Source organism: Numenius arquata, chromosome 6 (assembly GCF_964106895.1).
Source record: "Numenius arquata chromosome 6, bNumArq3.hap1.1, whole genome shotgun sequence".
NCBI lineage: Eukaryota > Metazoa > Chordata > Aves > Charadriiformes > Scolopacidae > Numenius > Numenius arquata.
In genome coordinates this window covers 22,623,227-22,646,205 of record NC_133581.1, presented here as the reverse complement: position 1 = coordinate 22,646,205, position 22,979 = coordinate 22,623,227, and the positions used below count along the sequence as shown (strand labels likewise).

Here is a 22,979-nt window from a genome sequence, read left to right as displayed (position 1 = left end):
GCTTTTGGAGAAATAAAACAGCTGTGTTGGGTACCTGCAGTGTCTCATAATCTAATACTATTTGACCATTTCGCGTCTTGTAAGTGCATTAATTTGAAATGGATAGAGTTGCATATTATGTAGCAATTAATAGAGTTATCCATATTTTGAAGATGTCTCTTCTCATTACAAATTGGCATTTCAATCAGCAGTTTTTAAAACCAATTGTTGCTTACAATATAAATTCAGCATAAACCCAACATAGTTATTGGAACACATGTATAGCACTTGGAGATTGATGTAGTAATTGTCAGATGGTTGTCAATTTAAACATTCTTTTGATTGATATTACACTATCTCATTTGTTACTTCATCAGAGTTAAAGTTCTGAAGGTCATATTTTTGTTTCTCAAATTCTTGAGAGTATGTGATTAATTCTTAGAGAAGGCAGTTGATACAGTAGATGGAAGATTCACTTTATAATGTCTTTAGTTTTATTGATAATTTTATTATGTCATTCCATTAATTGAAGTCATCCACTGGCTCATTTAGAATTCATGGACCAAATTCAGTCCCCATGAAAGCATATTTAACTCCCTCTGTAATTACATGAGCTGTATTACTTTCACAGCGTTCATTCAAATTCTGATCAGCAATTCAGTTTCAGCTTAGCTCCTCTCTGGTATTGTTCACCACTTGCAGGGCAGGATTATTTGCAGAAATGTTTATAGAATGATTGTATCCACAGTGTGTCTCTGTGAACTAGGGATTTTTTTTCTCTTGTTCATTAACCATCATTTTTCCAATCAGGAACCAGAGAGAATATCAGAAATTATTTGTTCACATAAAATCTTGATTGAATATTTACGAGTAACTGAAAAAAAAATATTGCATTAATGTATAAGCCAAGGAAAGAGCTATGTTTGTCAGATAATTAATTTGAAATCAGCAGTCAAACTAGCTCTTAGCAAGAGTTGAGCTCAATCTAAACCTGGTTACAGTTACAGTATACAGCAGAGGTATTTTCCCCAAAAGAAAATATGGGATACTGGAGACTTTAATTTAGCATTGTTTCAAGAACCAATGAGTAGAAATTAAAGCCAGTTGGATACAAATTAGGAGTAAGGTGCATATGCATATCAGGGCAAATGAATAGCCATCAGAAGAAGCAGTGACAGTAACTTTTGAAGTCATCAAAGCTGACATTATTCTGGAAACTATAATTTAATGTGCTACAAGTTATTGGACTTAGAGGGAAGCAGGTGGAAATATATAGCCCATGGCATATGGAAGATCAAAGTAAAAAAACCTAACTGTCCTCTTTGGCTCTTAAATCTACTAACATGTCAGCTAAGTGGCAATCACAGCTAGTACTTCTTTGAATTTTGATTCAATTTAGAATGTACAGAAAGGACACCGAATGTTACATTAAAAGAACAGTGATATGCCTTTAAAGAAATTGGTAAATTTTTTACATGTTTCTGTAACGTAAATAACCTCATAGCTTTAAAAATAGTTGCTTAAAAATGTCTTTAGTAATTTGTCTTCCTTTTTTTTTTAAGTGTGATTAAACAAATTCAACAGGGATAGTTCTGCTATGCCAAGCCTATCTGCTCAGCTGGCTGTCCATAAAGGCTTAGAGCAATCAAGTGAAAAAGCTGATGAATGCATTTAAGTCATTCAGATGTTCCTACAATATTAACTTTGTATTTGTTTAGCAGGGAACTGCACTGATTGCGAACATTGGAGCTTTGTTTCTCTTGCTATGTTAAAGATGTAATGATTAATTCGGCATTCATATTCCATTCAATGTTTATTTTTAGTGCTTTCAAACTCTGAAATTAGCCTTGTGAGGTCTACATTGACTGACTCACTAATAGCATTGATTTTGGAAGGAAAAAATAGCAGTACCACTTATGAACTCACAAGTTTTGTTAAAATAACATGAAGTTTGAATAAAAAACTTGAGAAAACTGAGACAGGTTGCACATTAAACCTGGAATTTCTATAGATCATGCTGCTTTGCATTTAGAATGGAGGTCTGTCACCAAAGGGCAGGGACAAACCTCAGTATGTAAGAAGGAAATCATGCCAATGATGGTAAGTCAGAGCTGTGAATTTCAGGTTGGTTTTGGGTTTTAGTCAAATCTATTTTATATTAACACATAACCAAATCCTTAAATTTTTCATTTGTCCTCAAATGTGTTCAAATGAGGAAATCTTCCATTGTTCAAATACAAATTATTAAATACCACTGCTTAGTGTAGTACATTGTGATAAAAAGGTTTCCTTTGTTATAATGTACCTGCACGGTGTTTTCACAATATGGGCATATAGTGGGTACCAACTGACTTCAGAATGTTGTGTGATGTCAGCATTACATAAGCACCGTATAATTACATAGTGTTGCTGGACAGAATTATGACAATGACTGACTAATCATATTTTTATGTGTCCAGTACAGTCATGACACTATGTCCTTTCATCTATTGGATTGATGTTAACATCTCATCAAGTTTAACCTCTTTCTTGCTAGTAACTATGAATTTGGGGTTAAGAATTTCTGAAGCAGTCAGATCGCTTTTTTTCCCAGATTGCATTTTTTAATTCAATATGATAAGTAACAGGAGTAATTGCAAGTGTTTGCATAATGATGGACTGGGAGAATTGGGACCTTCTTGAGCACTCAAGGCAAATTTAAAGATGAACTATCAAGTGAACTAAATGTTATTCTGCCAGATGTGTGATGTACATGGGTAATACTCTGAAGTACCTAATTTCCCACTTTCAACAGGAGTCATGCTGAAGAATTATGGATTAACTGTTTGCTGCAGAATGCCCCTTTCTGGCTTCCAAATATATTTTTATACCCTATGTAGCTTGTTTTCAATTGAAGTAAAATCTGCCCAGTGTAGACTGCATTCATAACTGCACATAAATAATTTGAAGGAATATTGTAATCTTAGAAATACTACTTGAGATGGTAACTCTGTAGTTATGGTCACTAATAGGAAAAAAACAACACCTACAAGAACTGTGGCAGGTTTGATCTTTATTTCTCTTTGACTTCTTTGGTACTCTTCAAGCTTCTAAAAATCAATACTGGTTTACTTTTTTGTTAATCAAACAAACCTTACTTCTTATGATTCTTCCTGTCCCTTCAACTTTGTTGCTCTCCAAGTGTTTGCAGTTTTATGCTTATGGGAAACTATTTCCCAGAATAACAGAATGGCTGAGGTGGGAAGGCACCTCTGGAGATCATCTAGTCCAACCCCCCTGCTCAAGCAGGGTCAGCTGGAGCGAATTGCCATCTCAGGATAACTTTCTTTTTCTATTCTGTCCATACAAGGCAGATGAAACCCAGCTCGTCTTGGGCAAGGAAGAGTCCCCTGTATGGGCAAATATAAGTGGCATAATTCTGTCTCTTCCTCTATTTGCTAACTCTAAGCCAAGGATTGTGTCTGGCCAGGGCTGAAAAAGTTCCTATCAGGAAAAAAGTTCTATGGCCTCAGGTAATCATCACTTCCCCAAAAAGCTAAAAGTTCCCCAAGAATTGGGATGGATAGAAAAGAAACACTAATATTTCTGACACTTTTTCTTAGCTCCCTTATGCAAGCAAGCCAAACATTAAGGACATAAGGTAACTTTAACCAAATGGAGTAACCCATAAAACTGTTTCATCTTCAGTACAAAACAGTAGCACCTGTGATTCCATAGTGTGTAGAACAATTGGGATGAGGCCCCCCAGGTGACAGTGAAGGATAAACTCTGAGTACTTTAGGCTCACAGGACAATGACCGAAGCTCTAATTTCAGTAAGGTTGTCCCCAGGATTTCAGTCAGTACCTAATGAAACAGTCTGGCCAACACCCATGAAATGTATATCAGGCTTTAAATGCAGAGCAGCTTCAGACAAGTCAGATGCTCTGTGCAACCAGGGGACTAAATCTGGTGACCTGTGTGCTGTAGAGAATGTAAGGTCAGTAGCAGTTTTATTGAGAGGGCAGATCGCTTCAGGTACGTATTTTGAGATAATGAAATCTGAGGAAGTTTGACTTTGTTAGTATTACGTTGATTGTTAAGGGAAGAAAGCATCAAAATAATGTCAATAAAGAGCACCACTCCTGTGAATAGGAAACATTTTGTATCACAAGTGCAAATGGATGCAAGTAATCTAAGAAATGCTAATTAGTTAAAAGGATTCCCTTGCAAAAACAGGCTTTGTGCGGAAGATTCAGGAGTGCTTATGAAGAGATGCTTAGGGAGGGATGTCAGAATTTGACCTCTCCTACTCAAAGGCAGAACAGCTAAGTGAAAAACCTACAGTAACATGTATGAGAAGGCTTGCCTAGGGGCAGTTGTGCATGCATGCAGTTAAAATCTCACAAAATGGAAGAACTTTTTCTCCAGGTTTGTTAACTAAAAGCTGAAAAGCTGGATCAGTGATGTGAACACGTTGCTTTTACTTGTCTGATGCGAAAACAGATAGGTCCACATGGACTCAGATTGTTTTTCTGCCCTGTCTTCAAAACAGTTTTCTTCCCTTCAATGGCTACAAGCACAAAATTATAATAAATCTCTACAGTCAGATCTGAAGAGGTCAGATTGTGCTCGACACCGTATCAGGATCAGGTACATTAGTCTGATTCAGCGTCTCAGCTGTAGCCTGTCACCTCAGCTTTCCCATTCATTCATCTCCCAAGTTGTTCTTTGAATGTTGCAGGAATAAAATTTTCTGGTACCTGCTTTTAGGGCTGGTGCGGTTTGGTTCACAAGGAAAGGGCTCAGTTGGCTTGAAGCAGACCATGAGATTTCATCTGGAATTTCCAAGAAGTTGGTAGTGTAATTTTTAACTCTCCAAATTTCTTTCCTGCTGTGAGTCTGACAAGTAGAAGTCACGGAGTGAGTTGTACTGGAGATTCTCTGACAAATTGCTCTCCTGTGATCCTGGTTATCAGGATAACAATAGTGTTTTTTGAAAGGAGCATGCCAAAGGAAATAACTTGTAGTTAGTTGTATTCTCTCCTCCAGATGCCTACCAAGGAACGATCTGGACCAGCAGTTTGTTGACTGAAAATCCGACATTCTACTCCAGTCTGTTTTTGTTTGGGGGAAAAGCTAAGTATAATTAATGCGGCTTTGAGTTAAATTTAGCTCTGCAAATACTCTTTTGTGGTTTTGCTACACTTAATTTATGTCACAGACCAACACAATGTGTACAATACAGAGAAACCCACTGAGTGAAATACGTTTTCCCATGTAGTAGTCTTATTGTAAGCAGAGGTTCAGTGTAAGAGAAATCTCCCTTTACCTGAGAAATCCAAGGGCCTTGAAGCAGCGTGAAGGCAGCACGTGTCTAGCACAGAATGGTAAGGCTTCCAAAACCCAAAGCAGGGGACTGCAGACCCCCAGATCTGTGGTCACCTGCTCCACTGGGGTGTTGCCACCCCTGCACTCCCAGGGAGGATCTGGTGCTAGAGGGCCCATGTAGGGATGCAGATTTGCGCTGTGCAAAATAGTACAAAACACTAAATAGTTTATTGTACAGTTTAATAATTCTTCTTATTCTTTTTATTCATACACAAATTAGGAGGCTGCTAACAATAGGAACTGTTGCTGTTTTAGAACAATCAAAAGGATGTTGTAAAAATGAATTTACTTAAAAGAGTACTGAAAGAACTGTATTATTTATATTGCAAATATTTAGTGACTTTTAATTATGAGTGACTGATGTGCCTAGTTTTTGTATTAAACCTAAACAGCAAGGCAGAAGCCTTTTTATTTTCTTTTTGTCTGTGTTCTGCAGATACGTTATAGGATAATCTACTTCAGATAATAAAATAAAGGCTCCTAAGATGGGCAGAAAATGCAGGGGAAAATCTGTGACATAATCTGCCTTTCGTGATGAAAGCAGCTTAGCCTCACAGCCTAGTGATGCCGCGGCAGCCTGAAGCTTAGCATAGCTATTTTAGCTATTCACTGTTGTACTTGAAGGTCATTTAAACAACCTGGTTTTAGAGTTGTTGGTTTTACTTTGCTGCCTCATCCACCTGATCCGCTGTTAGTCAGAAAAGCTGAGTCTCTTCTCCTTGGCCTGTGGGGTACCTTACTGTAAGGCCTAATTTTATATGTGAGCCTTCACAGCGATTGAAGGCCACAGAAATCAAGCCCTAACGAATGAAAACAGGGAGAAGGAGGCATCATTCTATTTGCACAATTAAGCAATGTGCCTTTGCATATCATAGTATTTGCTGTTTCATTTCTTGCCAAGGTTTAGAGCCTAATTCGTGCAAGGGGCACGATACAAAGTTGGCAGTGTTCTTTGTTGAAGAAATGAAGCTCACTCAGTCAAGCACAGTAAGGCTTCCCACACAGCTAGGACAGTTGAATTGGCATTAGTGTCCTGCTTGACATGAAAGCAATTTTCTGCTTTTTAAACAGCTTTATTTATTTATTTGTTGCTAGTCTAGACAGTCTTCTTAAGACACAAGTGCTCACGGTAAAAAAATCTTTGTGTATGGTTACTTCTAATGTCCTTCCTAATTTCCATCTTTCCTTTAAAAATGTCATTAGCACTAAAAGTACATTCATTGATGAAAATGAATCAGGTGATGCTTTTCTTTGCCCTTTTCTTGGGGACTAGAAGAAAGGAGGAATCTCTGGGATGTCAGCACAGTATTCCAGCCTGAGACACATTTTGATTTTCTTTGCAGAGCTTTGTGAATTTTGCAATTTGTTCACGAAAACAGGCAGGATCGAAGCTACAGTTTTTGTGTGAGGTCACAGTATACAGACTCTTCATTTAAATTCTAGATGTTGACTTTTTTCTCTGTGTCATTTGCTGTCACCCTGCAAAGAGTGGAGCCACTACTTCAAGACATTTGGTGGGCAGGAAAAGTGCCTTTTCTATTAAGCTACATATATTTCTCCATTTGCCTTGGAATGCTTGAAAACATTTTGGAAAGAAATTTTTTCAGGATACAATTGGGTTGGATAAAATTTCATGAGCTTCTGTCAGTCTCTACAGAGAGATCAACAATAAAGACTGAAACAAATCAGCTGAAGTGATAGACTTTGTCACTTGAAATACATCCTCTACAGCTATGGAGAAATATTTTTACTTTTCGTACGCTAGTGTATTTAAGGATTTGCTTTGATTTTGTCGCTGTCCATTTAAAATATCAGAAATTCTTTTCCTCAGCTTAATGAGGTTGGTTAAAACTTGGTTTAGGAGGGGAAACATGACTGAATGTGCCAGGGTGAGAACACTGAGTAACTTTGTTCTCCCTGGGACTGAGAGGTGCACCATTCTGCACTTTTCATCCCTATCCACTGAATAACCATGCCGAAATCCCTCATCTGTTAAAGCTCAACTGTTGATGACAAAAATGATCGACAAAAAGTGGTAGAGGTCTCTGCTCTTTGTTTTCTTTGGTGGCTGTCGATCATGTCTGCATCATCAGCATTCAAACTAACCCCTCCTCCATTAATATACTATTGTGAAGTTGTGTTAAGTCACATCAGTCATTTAAGAAAAGGAAATCACAGACATCAGATCAAGATAGATACACATCAAATGTCGGAAAATTTATTCATATTAACACAAAGTACCACTGCTTCTTTTAAATCTGAAATATATGGTGACTAAACCTGGCAGAGGTTTCATTTGTTATAGAGTAGTTTATTAAAAATAATGCCACTGAACATGAAAGTAGGCCATATATAGTATTTGCCTGTTCTGTAATTATAGACTGTATATGACACAAAAACCTGATGCAAAACCTCTGCAAACTTTAATAGTGTCAGGGTTTGACTCTGAAAAATGACTAATTCTAACCTGGGAAAGGACTACAGAAGTATCCAGTGAGTAGCTCAAGTGGGAGAGCTTGGTAAGAGCACGGCTTACCACTGAAATTGCAGCACTAAAAGTTCTGTATATGGAAAAGCACAATATACCTGCAAGTAATAAGCCTTTGAGATGGAGTTCCCAGATGGCAATATGTTACAATCTCAGCTGTATGACAATTCTTGAAGCCATGTGAAAGACAAAAACCTGGAGAAAATTGCCTGTGCGAGTGCTGTACATCTGTGCTGAGTTTCTCTTGCACTTTTGCGTTTAAAAAAAGTAAAATTCTTTTTCTTGTTTTGGTGTTTATTTTGAGGTCCTCTGCTGCACTGCGGAGGTTTTTCTAACTAGTCAGTTACAATATTTATAGCTCTCCAGACAGCTAGTGGTGCTCATCTCATGGGCTGCCGCATTGCGTTCCTAACTAATTCACGAGTTTAATAATACCCATAATAAGACTTTTACAGTATAATTATTTAGCACCAAGAATTGAGAGGTTAGGAGGTCAAGTGGGAGGTTAAAACTGCTGCTGTGGGAAACACTGCTAATAGGACTAGGTGAAACCTTCAGGGCTTCCCTCTGTGGGAAGCGGTCTGTCAGTGGTGCCAGAGAGTCATGACAGACTGTGGGATGTCCTAGGCTATTACTTCAACTTTAATTTGCACATTAATTTCAGTGTGCAGTCCACTGTAATCTAAGTCTCTGAGTTCTTTATAGGTTGGCTTCAGCTACTCTGCTAGCCTAGACTAAATCTAACAACAGATAGGCCACCTTCCCATAAAATCTGGGGTGATTTTAAAAATCTCAGTATGAAGCACCTTTCACTTTTTACATTCTGTGAGTGCTACCAGATCGTTACCAGATCCAACTTCATCAGCAAAACTATTGGTTTGATTTTTTTTTTTCTTTTTGAGACATCTGAGCAAGAGGGAAATTCTGTGGAATGTGCAGAGGAAGATAAGTCCTTTGGTGGATGCCAGCATTACTTCTCCTAGTTTTCAGGAATATTTGCTTGTAAAATGTGACCAATGAAGGCTAGCATCCTTATCTAAATAGGAACCGAAGATAACCTATTGATACTTGCTATGCTGATAAGTAAAAAGAGGAAGGGCTAAGAAGGGCTTTGAAAATGAAGACAAGCAGTTTTTTCAGCACAGAAAACAGAACAAGTGGAAGGATATTGTCTTCCTGAAAGGCAACCTGAAAACCAATTTTTCAGAAGCATTCAGGATGGATTTGAAGAGGGCATGATTGTTGACATCAGTGAGGAAGCCAGCAAGGGTCAGCTTTGAGTGGAAAAGCTGTATTTTAGAGATGCTTTGCAGGAAAAAAAAAGGGTACATAACAAGACTTGATGACTTTGGAAGAGGTTTGAGATGAAGATGTGCATTATAGAAACTCATGATTACCTGGCTGTGACTATTCCTTTTGTAATCTGAAGCACTTGGTCTAGCTGTGAAAAGGTAAAAATCTGCTTTTAAACCTGTTGAAGCTGAGCTACCAAATGTTTATATACAGATGGCAATGAACTTCTTCAGCTTTTAATTTGGCCAGATGGAGTCAATTCTGGTGTAAAGGACGGACCAGCGCATCAGCATGTGGGGACAATGGCTGAGTTTGTTTGCAGGTGGGTATGTGTTTAAGGAGAAGAAAACGGGGTAAGAAAGACATGGGGTTCTGTAGGAATCCACAAAGAAAACTGTGAAGGGTAAAGAGGGATTAGTGGGAGACCAAAAAGAGGACAGTCACAGGAGCCATGTGACAGTGTGATGTTTAAAAATAGGACACAGTTGTCTATGCCAGAATGGTTCTGATTTACTTTTTTTTACCACCTTTTATTTTTTTTTTTTTTCCTGTGGAAGAGTTGTAGAGAACTTGTGCAGAGATAGAAGCAAAACCAAGAGAAGCTTTAGGAAGTGAATCAAGTAAAATTTTAATTTATCCAGGTCTTGTTAATTCTGTAGTTACCAGCATTAGGAAAACTATGGAATTAAGTACTGAAAGCATATATAAAAACAACGGCTGACAGTTCTATTCAATTTAAAAAGTGGAGCTTAAGCAAGATGATTTTTCTTTCCTTGTTTTAAATAAAACCAAAGCAGAATACCAAAGTAGGCAACAGCAGAATTAGGTATTCCACTGCCATATAGGTTCATGGATTTAAATTAAAAAGTTTGGCATTGAGTTCCTCTCTGTTTTCTATTAAAATAATATGTTAAGATTTTTGTGTCTTTAAGCTTGTATTTATAGCATCACACTATAGTATTTAAAGTTTCTGAGCACCTTGGCTTTATTGCTATCAAATATTGTTGCTTTAGAGTTCAGAAGTTAATTAGTGCATAGGCATGAAGAAGAGCAAGTCAGATAATCAGTATGCTGGTGGGTTAGTTCAGTAAATACAAATCTAAACACTGAAGTGGAATAGTGAGTAGTTTTCTTCTTACACACTTTACAATTTAAATCTAAATGATAGTGTCGCTACGCTTGGTATACTAGCTGTTTCTCGGCTCATCAGTAAGACAAGTTTCTATAGTGAATAGATCCTCAACATGGATAAAATATGGCTATAATTGTTTTAAAGTTGTATCACCAGGCTGCACCAGCTGAAAACCTACCTCAGAAAAATAACATTAATCTTGTGTAACGGTTAAAACTATAGCGTAGGGGTAACTTTCGGTAGTTCCCAGCCTGTGTTCTTATGCTTGTACTTCTTTAGCAGTAAGTTTTTTGAGGCAGCACAAGATGCAGTGATTGTGGCTACAGAACAAAACACAGCCTCTCTTTCCTGTCACGTCCTACGGGAATACTTGATTTTTCTCTTAGTGATGCATTTATTTGTGTTATTCATAATGAACTTGGATTCTGTTGAGAGTTTTCTTATCAGGGTTGGAAAGTTCTTTCTTTCAGATGTGTTTATGTAACAAGAAATGCTGGAAAAAAAGTATATAAACAGCCAAGTAACAGCAATGTTAGCTCTGGATTTACTGGAATCCACCAGACTGTGCTCTCTTTAGCTGGAGTCATAGTCAAGTGTGAATCTGCCATCAGACTTTGGACCTAATATGTTAATATATTACTTCCGATGATAAGTGACTTCATGGATTAATGTGAAAAAAAATTCACTTCAAAGATGGAATAAAGTAGTGGTGAATCAGGTTTCTTATCCCTCATAGTTATTATGCCAAAAGCAGGGTAGCAAATAAATAGTGCTGGTGGTGAGCATTAACTTTGCTCATTATAAATGCAGAGTCATGTACCAGTCTCCAGCGTGATTTCATCTGGGAACATTGCCATAAGGATTACAAATGGCTTTCAGCCTGAAAATTGGTGTGTATTGCTTTAAACTTCCAGTGGGGAGTTGGCAATATATCCTTCAGATAATCATCTTGTGTTAAGTTGAACATCTTGCTGTAACTTTTTGCTACATGACAAACCAGCTCCTATGAATATTTCACTGCAACTGGCAACCCACTTCAGCCCTGAAGTCTTTATCAGCTCTGGTGGCTTTTCAAAGTTTAATATTGAACTTGGAGCCAAAAATCTCATTGCACTTAAAGTCAGTGGAATTTCAGTGTTAATTGCTACGGGAATCACAATTTGACCTTTTAGGGCGAACCTCTCGCGAATAGAAGCTACATCACATCATTGTGATGACAAAGGCACACGTATTTGTGTCCGAGTAAGCAGAGCTCATTTACTTTCCCTTGTACTCTACAGCGTCATGGGGTTTTGTGCAGATTTTATTTCATGTAGGTGTTTGAAATATTTTCCCTGGGTAAAAAAAGCTGTGTGAATTACCTGGGCCTTCATTGCTCTCGTGGCAGATTTAGGATGCGTTCTGTGCTGCACCAGTGCAAGACCAGTGCATAAGGTGCGAGTATCCCACCAAAATTATTGTTCTAGCCCTACAGGAAACCTGCCACAGCAATCGAGTTGGTAATTTTTTAGAAAGAAGATCAACACCTTTTGGTTTGCCAGGTCCTGACTGACTTGGTTGAACTTTACCAGGGAAGTCTGTCCCAAGCTCTGGGTCCGCTCCGTCTGGCAAGGCTGAGCCTTGCTGCCGTCGTGAAGGAACTGAAGTGCTGATGGGATTTTGCGAATTGTGCTTAGCATGATTTCCCCTGTGTGAACAAAGGTGGCCAGATTTTTTCAGATGATCTCTAGCACCAGGAAAGAAGTTATCTGCTCGGTCTAATGGCAAATAAAGGGTGAAGCTGCTTCTGCTTTATTCTGGAGTTGGCCTGAGTAGCAGTACTCTATACAACTTCTGTTTTCATTGCAATATTGTATTGTAAGTTTTCCTGATAGTCAAGAAAATTTTTGGAAAAAGTTAGGCTTAGAATATTAAATAGAAAAAAATAACATACAGCAAATTAGTTCATCTGAAATGCAGGTGGGAAAAATATTTAGTTCACCAAATTTTCTCTAATATTTCCTAGTCATTATGAAGATTTCTTCAGAATTCTAGGCTGTGCAGCTCTCAACTCCCACTCATTTGTGTTTTCATCCTTTATCTGTCTCTTTAAGACAAATTTTGTTCTTAAAAAAAGTTGTTTAGAACAAATGACAAATATGCCATTACTAAAGCTCATTCTTTCACCTTATGAAGATTTTATGGACCTTTTTTTCTAGTTTTATTAATGTGATGCCAATCTCACTTTGCATGTCTTATATTTTGTCTTAATGTGAATAATCAGATTATGAGGTGGAGCAAACAGGAAAGGAAGCAATGGCCTTAGAAAGGACACCTCTAAGAAAATAAATCCAAAAAAGCTAGGAAATAATTGGTCCTTTAGTTGGAAGATGCAGTTTTATAGGCACAAGGAAATCTGCAGGCCGATCTTCTCACCAGCTCTGCAAAAAATTGGAAACAGTTCACAAAAAAGCTCACCTTTTACTGTCCAGAGGAAGATTAGTTGTGAAGGTGAAGAGTTATGAGGCTGTTCTTCGAGAACACAAAGAGACTGAAAGAGAAGCCTTGTGACAGAGACTATGTCAAGCTTTGAAGGGAAATGATAAGCTTTTCTTCAGATTCAGGTATGAAGCTTTTGTTACTTTAATCTTTTGCTTCCTGCAAATCTTTAGATTAATAACAAACATCAGGTTTTGTTTTGAACAACTTCTTTTGGCGTCACTTTAATCTGCTGCGAGCCCCAGGCTCCCAGAGGAAGTTTCTTGAGGACATTGAATGCAGCTGGACCTGTAGTGAGGGCAGGGAAAGCAGGCAGCAAGAGGCAGCCTCCAGAGCCAGCCTGTCAGTGTGTGAACGCACTCAGCCACCCTTGAAAAGCACCTGGTGGGAGTGTGGTTGAAGGAGATGTGGCAGTGCCTGAGGCTCAGGCCCCATGTTGACTCTGACACTCTGCAGATCACAAATCCTGCCTACACTTTTACAGAGTTTCTAACTGACAGTAATGCTGAACCCTTGTAGTTTCACTTTTTGTGAAGATAAGTGCCTTTTGTCGAACCTAACTGATTTCCTGAACAAAGGCGCTCCCTTCCAGTTGCCCAGGAGACATCGTTGTGCATCAATACTCTTATGGTGAAAAAAATAGATGGTAAAGTGCTGTGGGCTAGAACAAACTCATGAAATGTAAGGAGGCTTCTTTTGTTATAGAATAAGGGAGCTGGGTTTTTTTATTCATGTGCTTCGGTATCAACATCCAAGCAATATTTTTTTCCGTGGAAATTCAGTAGCTCCTCAGGGAGTATGGATGTTATGGTGATGTGAATATGTGTGGTTGTGTTTCGCTAAGGCTGTGTCTTCAATGAAAGTGCAAAGGAATTTTGAATGAAGGCTGTTAATCAGCATACAGCAAGTGTCTTGACTTCAGTGGACCTAAGCAAATGTTTGGCTATTGAGTCTCCAGTCCCTTGAACAAGGACTGCTGTGACGTTTGTTGTAACAGAAATGAAATGTCCAAGTTCTCAGTAAAACTTTCAAAGTTACCCTAATGACTTAATAGTCCGTATTAGGGACTCTTTATCAGGGAATGTAGTGATAGGATGAGGGGTAATGGTTTTAAATTGAAAAAGGGGAGATTTAGATTAGATTCTAGAAAGAAATTCTTTACTGTGAGGGTGGTGAGACACTGGAACAGCATGCCCAGGGAAGTTATGGATGCCCCATCCCTGGAAGTGTTCAAGACCAGGCTGGATGGGGCTTTGAGAGCTTGATCTAGTGGGAGGTGTTCCTGCCCATGGCAGGGGGATTGAAACTCAATGACCTTTAAGGTCCCTTCCTACTCCAGCCATTCTATGATTTTATGATTCAATATTTGGTCATTTGGACTTCCAAGAAAGTAGTGGAGTGATTGTTCAAAAATCACTTTCCTAAATTACTGCAAGATTTCTATCCTGTTGTGTTAGTTGACGGTGATGTTGAAATATTGTAGGAACAAATGTACTGGTAAAATGTGTTTTCCTGTATCTTCTGAAGTGTTTTAAACAAAAGTGCTTCAGTTGTCCATTTTGTGCTGAAGTGGACTTCAGCAAAACAGCCAGCCCACTTGTTGATGCTTGTTAACAGCATCCTCTTGAAGAAGTACTGCTGCGGGCATTTATCTTATCTCATTAACAACTCATTTAAATCACAAATACAAACTAGTTTTTATAGGGCTACAGATAAGATGATAAAACATGAGCATGGCTTTAATCTGCAATAGCGTAATTTACCTGCAGGTCAATTTAAAATATGATCAATAAAAAGTCATATATGTGCATACCTAACAAGTACATTATGAGATGGTAATTCAGTTCACGTAGCTCAGTTTGTTCATCTCCTACTGCCCACTCCAGAAAGGTAAGTTTTGTACCATCTTTAAACTCAAAAAAACCCAAAAACAACCCCACAAAAAAATTAATTCTCTGGTTGGGCGAAATGAGCCAGGGACTGTCCATAGGTTTTAAGAAAACTTTGCTGTCCAAGTGCAACACAAACCATTACCTTGCGGTTTGCTAGCACACTGCTCAAGTAGACTTTGTAGAGGGTACGTCCTTTTGCTGTGATACCTCCATCAGGAAAACGTAGTAGTCAAATTAAACAGGTTGTGCAATGTTTTCAATTCTGAAAGAAGATATGGTATTATTAAGATACTATAATATTTATAATAATTAATATAGAGAATAATTAAATAATATCCCTGTTACTGGATAAGCAAAGCAACATCCTGAAAGAACCTAATTAGAAGGACTACCACGGCGTGTTTCAGTCTGAGCTTATTGTGACATGCCACTCAAAAGCTGGAAGGTGCCTTTCCCAATTCTAGGTGACAATATAAGATTTCACACTTTTTTTGCTAAACTGGTCCACAATGAGAAATGAAGTGATATTAGCAGGCAGGGTGAGCTCTCTAAAGATAAGCAACAACCTGCTAATTATCTCTGTTAAGCATAATTGCATTTGATTGTTGTATTTCTGTACAGTTTTGCCAACAAACAGAATTGGGTAATTCCCCCAGCCAGAGCCATTATTCTGCTTCTGCCCAGAAAGATGCTCAGACTGAACCATTGCTGATTTGACATTAAAAAAAATAAAGCTGGTGGAGTTGCAGCGTGAATTGGGCTCACTTTATCCAGGAAGATGAAAAGATTACCTGGAGCCTTCAGGCCACTCTGTGAAAGGCTGAGGAGACTGAGCTAATAAAAACAGCTCAGCCCTGAGGGTTTGCCGGTGCACTGCTTCTTTTGCACAAGCAACCCTGTGCTAGAGCGTGCACTTCTCAGAGTTACAGCCAAGCCTGTTCATTTGTTTTCAGTGACTGATGTGCATCTTTAAGAAAAGAAAAGAAAAAAAAGCAAACCCCCTTGATTTTCTTCTACCATTTTTTCTGTGGTGACAATGTGCTGAAAAATGGAATTAACAAATCACTTCCTATTAGTAAAAAATGCAAATATCTGACAATTTTGTTCTCATTTTTCTACTGTTAATTTTAGGAAAGAAGCAAACTAGCTGCAACAAAACATTCATCTGTAGAGTCAGTGTGTCCTAACAATCCCCATTAGAGATCACCTTGATCTTACTGCCTTGCTATATCATTACGTTAGTCTCTCTCCAAAAAAAGCATCTGGAAAGATCTTAAACGTATCTAAAATAGTTGCTGTTGGTCTGTCTAGGAAGTGCATTCTAAATGTTTATTGGTCTACTGAAGCATCAGTTTTGTTTGCAGGAATGTTAATTATCTCACGGATGGAGCCTGTTGGGATGGGGCTCTCGTTAAGTCTTTCCACAGTTCTTACGGTTTACTTCAATCAGTAATAACCAACCATTTTGGAAATGTGCTCTGCTAGGTCCTTTTATTTACCCTTCCCTTCTATAAGGCATGACTGAACTATTCAAGTTTTCTCTATTCAGACTCTTAAAACCTAGACTCACCTCAGTTCAGCCAGCTCAGATTTCTGTTAGCATTTCTGTGGGGTGAAAAAAATGAAATTGATGAAGGGGTTAAACCTTTGATTAGTGTAAACCAGTAATGGCAACTTCATAAACTTTTATGCAACTATGTCAGTTTACATCTGCTGTGGCTCTGCCCTGGCAGTGTTCCAGGAGGGTAAGCAGATGACATAGTCTTGCACTGAAATACCACCATTTGTTTTAATCTGTATTTAATCCCTGGATTGACTGATTTTAGCATTCAAAGTTGGTTTTTTTACATGAAGCTTCCAAATCTCTCCTCAGTCCTGGTTTGTTCTCTTTCTCTGCTTTCTCTCCTATTTACAACTAATATTTTACCAGAGTTTTCACAAATAAGAATATGCACATATAAAATAAGCTACAACATCACCAATGAACAGATACCAGGAGACAGTACCATCAGCCTCCAGGAAGAGAAAAGATTCCCAAATCCACACAGCATAATTTCCAGCTCCCCTTTTGTTACAGACATACAGAATGGATACAGTAAGATGACAGGGGTGTTAATTTGGTGCTTCTGTCCAGCTCTTGTCTGTTGCGACTCTGATACCCCTGGAGTTGTCAAAGCTTTACACGTACCCTTATCAGCTAAGACTCTTAAGCATGATGTTGCCATTTCATCTTTCTCACAGTCCTCTCAAGAAAAGGGTCTGATTTTAGCAAAATAAATTCTATTTGTGATTAGCAAAGAGACAATCCTGGCATAGTCCCGTCTTACCTTTCTGGGCTTATGAGTAACCTGTTACCTTCAAGAGGACACATAATCGACTCTGGCAAGCTCACCTTCCTTCCCCTTCTTTTTCTTTCTTCTAGAGAAACCTCACATGTATCTGTTTGTAGTCAAACAGAGTGGAAAGAACTGGTGTAATATAGCAGTCTCATGCCTTCGGTCATAAGTGTAACCACTGAGAGCACTCCTTTGCTACAAACCCAGAGCAGCCAGTGTCTGGTCCCTTTTTCCAGTCTCTTGTGTCTGTGTGTATTGACATACACAAAATAAAATGCAAACATGAAAAATGGCCATTCTGTTTTCTCTCCTGCCGTGTATCTGTCACCAACTGCTAATAACTTTTTATTGTATACACTGGATTCCAATTAGCTGCATCAAATTTGTTTTTTAGCATTTGTTTGTAGAAACCCTTAATTTCCCTTTCTGTCCATCATATAAAAGATTGAGGTCCTTCCTGCTGAACTGCTGTGCTGCTGCTCGCTTTCTTACCTCTCCAGTTAGGTATTATCCTCAGATGAAATAGTCTCATCAGAGTTGATGGCAATCCTCAAACTATCCCCACTTCCTGCTGGAGGGTGTACACCTTGCTTTTTGAGGACGCATGGTGCATGACCATAGGAAATAGAAGTAAAAAGGCATATGATGAGACAACAGTCAGTTTTGTTTGCGTATTTCCTATTAAGTAGTTAACCAACATTTACTTGTTGGTAACAATCAATTGTTAATTTAGAACAACTTTTAAAATGTCGTGTTGCCTCCTGCATGAAAGGAAATAATTTAAAAGCCACTACAGGGTCAGCCTACTGCTGTTCAGAGTATTTATCTTTGCCATTAGCTTATTGGTAAAAGTGCTGCTTCTGTCTAGAGGCCACAAATCTTGTTTGTGCTTCCTGTTGCAGAATGTTTATTACACAAGCAATCAGCAGCTCCATGTGGGTGTTCTGAGTCCCACTATCGACGATGATGACAACAGATGCCTGGTGGATGTGAACAGCAGGCCCAGGCTCATTGAATGCAATTATGCCAAAGCCAAGAGAATGAAGCTTTACTGGCAGTTTACTCAGGTAATTCTTACTCGGCAGACATTTCAGAAACTTCTAAAGCTCTGTTTCTGCATCCAAAGTGCGAGTAATCTGTTTACTAACAGAACAGAACCAGATTTATCCTTGCTTTCTTTGCACAGAGCCAGGAAGCTATGTTTACATTTGATCCCAATGTCACTTACCGCAGGAAGTTCTAAAACTTATATTCTATTTTCTGAGTTCACAATAAATTATTTGTTTCTAAGGTGCAGTACTGTTACAGAATTCTCTCTCTAAAAAAAAATGTGATTTATAGTAGAGTCAAACGCAAAGTAACCTATTTAGGAACAAGAAAAAGAAAGGTTTTTTTATTGGGTATTTTTTTGGAAGTAGCAACTTAGAAAAAGTGGGTAGTGGGTCACTGATGATAACAGCCTCATCATGAGCCACTTTCGCAGTTCCGTACTTAAAAAGAAGAATACTTCTATTTGCGTGTTAGTGTGAGAGAGAAATAAAAAGAAGTGTGAGTAAAGGTTGAGAAGTGATTTCATAGCGATGAGAATGCTGATAGGACACTGAGTCCAGGCCTGGTGTCCACGCTTCATAACTGAGTTAGAAATCAAGAAGGAAGAAATATAAAGAAGCCACAAAAGTTCTGGGGCTAGAAAATATTCTCTGCAATATAATGCTTATGGAGATCTCTGTTCAGTTTGCCTAAGAGGAAGTGACAAGGTGACTCAAAGCGTGTCAGTGTTTCCACAGAGGGCCATAGGTTAACCTGGAGACAAAACAGGTTCCAAAGGTTGGAAGCTAAAAATAGTCAAATTCGGTTTTTCAAGGGAAGGTAAGATTTCCCTAAGGTAAGAATTCTTAAGACATTGATAATTTACCATGTCAGGTACTGACAGGTCAGTTGTTCCTGATAAATAAAACAAATTACAATACTTTCTAAAACAAGTACCTGATTTAGCTTCTGGGAAAGATTTATTAACTGGTGAGAGTTTGACTGCTTATAATTGCTCCTCTGCAGTTCTGAGTCTACAAATGTAGTTGTGTACTCCAGCCCATGGGCTGGGACTCACCATTAAGGTGATTTTATTTCTGCATTTAATTTTTCTGTAACATCCATGTGGGTTTGCAAATATCTTTCCTGCCAACTCATTAGTTTCTTTCTTTGACTTCAACAGCCACGATCAGTATATTTTAGGATACTGGTAATACAGTTTAGCATTTACCTTAGTGCAGAGAGCATTTGGACAGTAATCAGCAAAGCACACTATTAACATAATTTGTATTTTTACTTGAAAGTAATCCAGATGTTTGTCTTTAAAAAGTAGCTCTCAAGCAGCAGACCTTAAACCCCTAACCCGGAAAGACATCTCAGGTTTTACTTTCAGTCCCCTCAAGGGCAGAGTTTTAATTATGTCTTCTGTCAAATTTTCACAATAGTCTTGTCGTGAGGAGGGGCCTCGCTGTGGCCATCTCTGCACTCCATTTTTAGTACCATAGTAAAAAAGTATAATTAACGTATTTATTTAAATAGTATTTCAGTAACAATTTAATGCTGTCCACCTATTCAATATTGCTCTGTATAACCCAATCCTTTGGTGACAATTGATGGTTTCTACTCCAGAACACGGCTGCTATTTTGAAATACTGATGATGTTAGTTAGATCTGATTTGGGGGGCAGCAGTAGAATGCATTGTTAACTTAACTATTAAAAGCTTCAAAAATTGCATTTAACTACTTTAGGTTTGTTTTCTGTCCGAACTTCCATTCTGTGTTCCAAATACAATCTCCCAATGAAGGTACAGTGCTATTAAACTAGACTCTATGGACTGTACTTAAGTCTTCTACAAAGAGATGTCTACCCAGAAGTGAAAGCTAATTAGTTGTTTCCTTATGATAAATTAAAAGACAAATGAAATGATTAAAAGCTTGCTGTTCAAAAAGGATTTCGTTAATACCCAATTAAAATGACATTATTTCTCAACATACAGCATGGTACACAGCCCCTTGTACGTTCTGTAAGCTGGAAGAAAGCTAATGAGACTAATCAAGGCTTGCCAAGATCAACTGATCAACTCCATTTGAAATGCTCCCGTTTAGTCTGGTGAAAGGATGTTTTTCTGTGAATACACTGGAAGCTGTCTATCTGAAAAGAGTCTTTCTTATTGTGCTTTTAAAGCTCTGGTATTTATTTTCTATATTATGTAGTGAGCAGAACTACTGAAAATAAGCAGAGCTGTAAATATTGATGCTTACGTAGTCTTGAGGTTTGTGAAATATTAATTAAAATGTAGATGCTGTCCATAGCTTTTTATAGCACCTTCCTTTGGCTGCAAGTATGCTTTGACTCTCTGGATTCTCTAGCCATTCAACAAGAATATCTGATGATATAGATAATTAAAAATGTAGCAGTGCAAGCAGAGAATTGTCTCAGAAAGGGAACAGGAACAAGACTACCCAACCATAGCAGGATAAAACAATTGAACTAGATTTCCCTGACAAGCACAAAAATCAGTATTTGCCCTGCTTTCCAGACATGTATCTTTCAAATTTGAGTGAGGAAACTTTCTCGTTTTTCTGCAAAGCACACTGTATTCTGAGAGGCACCGTGACAGTCTGTGGTGGGACATGGACTTCAGCCTGGTTGACAGAAGACCGTACAGCTTTTTAGAGACAGTATTCTTCAGATAACATTTTCCTCCTCCCTTACATTGTTGAAATGCAGTGATGAGAGAATGTGACAAAAGTAGAAAACAGGGGTCAGCCTCAGCTAGTGGTCTCTTTGCTTCTGTAGACCTATTACAGAATTATTTCTTAATTTGCATCTTTGATTAGAAGTGTGTATGTATATAAACATATATACACGTGTATGTATATATATACTTAATCAAATGGTTTCTTTTTTTAAAATTTGTCTTTTACTTTGGTGTTAAAATTTTAAGTTATGTGGCTACCTTCAATTGTAGGCAACTGGAGTCAGACACTCAGACATCCACTGTGATCCTGTGGACAAAACAGTGGTTTAATGGGCATTCATATGGAGGGGGCCACCACCAGTCCCTCAAACTGTTTTCATTGTCCATCATGCTGGCTGACTGGACAAGAGGCCTTGGGAGACTGTGGTTTCTTTCTGTACAGACCAAACTTGCACTGAGCATTCAAAGCTTGTATTATGTGTTTGTATAATCAGGATCTATCTGAGCAAATTTCCATGCTCCACAGTTTTGTACAGCTGCCAAATGCAAGAGACCCAATAAAATGTAGGCTTCAGTGATGTTCTTCCTTCCAAGGCTTCTTCAAGTGTTGATAACTGTAATTATGTCAAATTATGTGAATTAGCCCTGAAAAGACTCCCATCAACTGGGTGGCGTTCAAGAATGTTATTGTTCAGGTTCCTTGTCAAGTCTTCTCTAAGGGAAATGCTTATTTTGGGAATACTTTTATGCTGAAAAGTTTTCTAGGTGTTTGACAGTTTACCTAGTTCAGTCAGTCTCACCACTTTTTATTTAATCAGAACAAAATTAGACTTTATAGCAAAATATTAAGTGATCACCAGAAATTACACAAGGCATAGGGGATAGAATTACGTGGTAGTAAAATGGTCAGAATTTTACTAAAATATTGATTTAAACATGGTATCAAGGAAGCTGCTCTGGCATCATGAACCATTATTAAAGCAAAAACTAAATACAGTTGCCACTGAGTTCTCTTTATTTAGTACTAAACAATTAATCCTGCTCGTAGCAGGTGAGGAGGAGGTGCACATGCAGCATGCTCCCCAGTGGAACCCAATGCTTGCAGGACATACCAGGGCAGCATGACACCTACATGACAGTCACTGTCCAAGTGTTCAGTGAAGCTGGTGACCTTAGAACTGCTGTAGTGATTGCAGTATGTGGTCTATTGTGTGACAGAGAAGGGGCTCAGCGGTGTAGGAGGTGGAGGCCAGTGCCTCTGGACAGATAATTCCTTGCAAGGTCTTTCAGTAGACACTGCTTATGGCCAAAACCATGCTCTTCTGAACTGACTATCTGATACTATTAAATTTGTTCTGTGTACTAAGAAATAGTGCATTCTAAATGCTGCAGTCAGGTTTTTTGGAGGGGGTGTATTGGTTTGTTTTTAAGAAGTTTGTCTGTTTCCAGTCTGGTTTCTCAGGTTTATTGCTGATAAAAAGGCAATCGTGATGTAACACCTGCCCTACAAGTGAAATTTGTCTCTACATACATCGCCTGGGTGACAGCAGGCCACCTAGAAAGTACACTGACAGCATGTTCAGATGCGCTCAGCAGTATAACAAAGGCAAAGGGAGGAAGTTTTTCTGTAATTACTCTTTATCTTGAAGTGTTTTCATGTTTACATTTAGTCAGATGCAGACTGTTTCTTATGCTTCTAACCAGACTATGCTGTCACTATTTGCTGTTGTGAGAAACATTACAGGTGAGGGCTCTGTGTAAAAAGAGGTATAAGAAAGAACACGAGGTAGAAATAAAAACCAAAGAGATTCAGCTTCCAGTGTGGTTGCCATAGAAAGGTTAAGAAGATTATGCATCTATAGGGATGGAGACTCATTGCAGACCTCATGGGAGGGAGAGGCTTATGCCTGTGTGGGGCTTATGCTCAGCGCGGTTCTGTACCCATATCCACCAGTAGTCACGTCTGCCTCCACTGCTTTTACATGCTAAGGAGAATTGAGCTTCTAGTCACTGCTGGAGGTTTCCAGAGGAAATCTTCCAGTTCAGAAGCATTCAGAGGGGTGGTTTATGCTATCCTGAGAAGCTGTAAATAAAATTTGTTGTTGTAGTTACCATATGTATAATTTCCCAAATATCATAGGAGGAATTGCTTTGGAAGGAAAGGGAAGACAGACAGCAATTGAATTACACAGTTGTTACAGTATTCCAGAGATAAACAGGATGATTCAGATCTCATTTAAATAGTTATTAATTAATAGATCGATTAAATAAATATTCTATG

At 38.4% G+C, this 22,979-nt stretch overlaps 1 protein-coding gene across 2 annotated transcripts in view; it reads left to right on the top strand.

The window, feature by feature from the left end:
• Nucleotides 1–22,979, top strand: part of GALNT18 (polypeptide N-acetylgalactosaminyltransferase 18) — a 245,291-nt gene that overhangs the window by 208,340 nt on the left and 13,972 nt on the right. For both annotated transcript variants that reach the window (XM_074148974.1, XM_074148975.1), the window contains one exon: nucleotides 17,870–18,034. In XM_074148974.1, coding sequence (XP_074005075.1) covers nucleotides 17,870–18,034 — 165 coding nt within the window. The remainder of the gene's footprint in view (nucleotides 1–17,869; nucleotides 18,035–22,979) is intronic.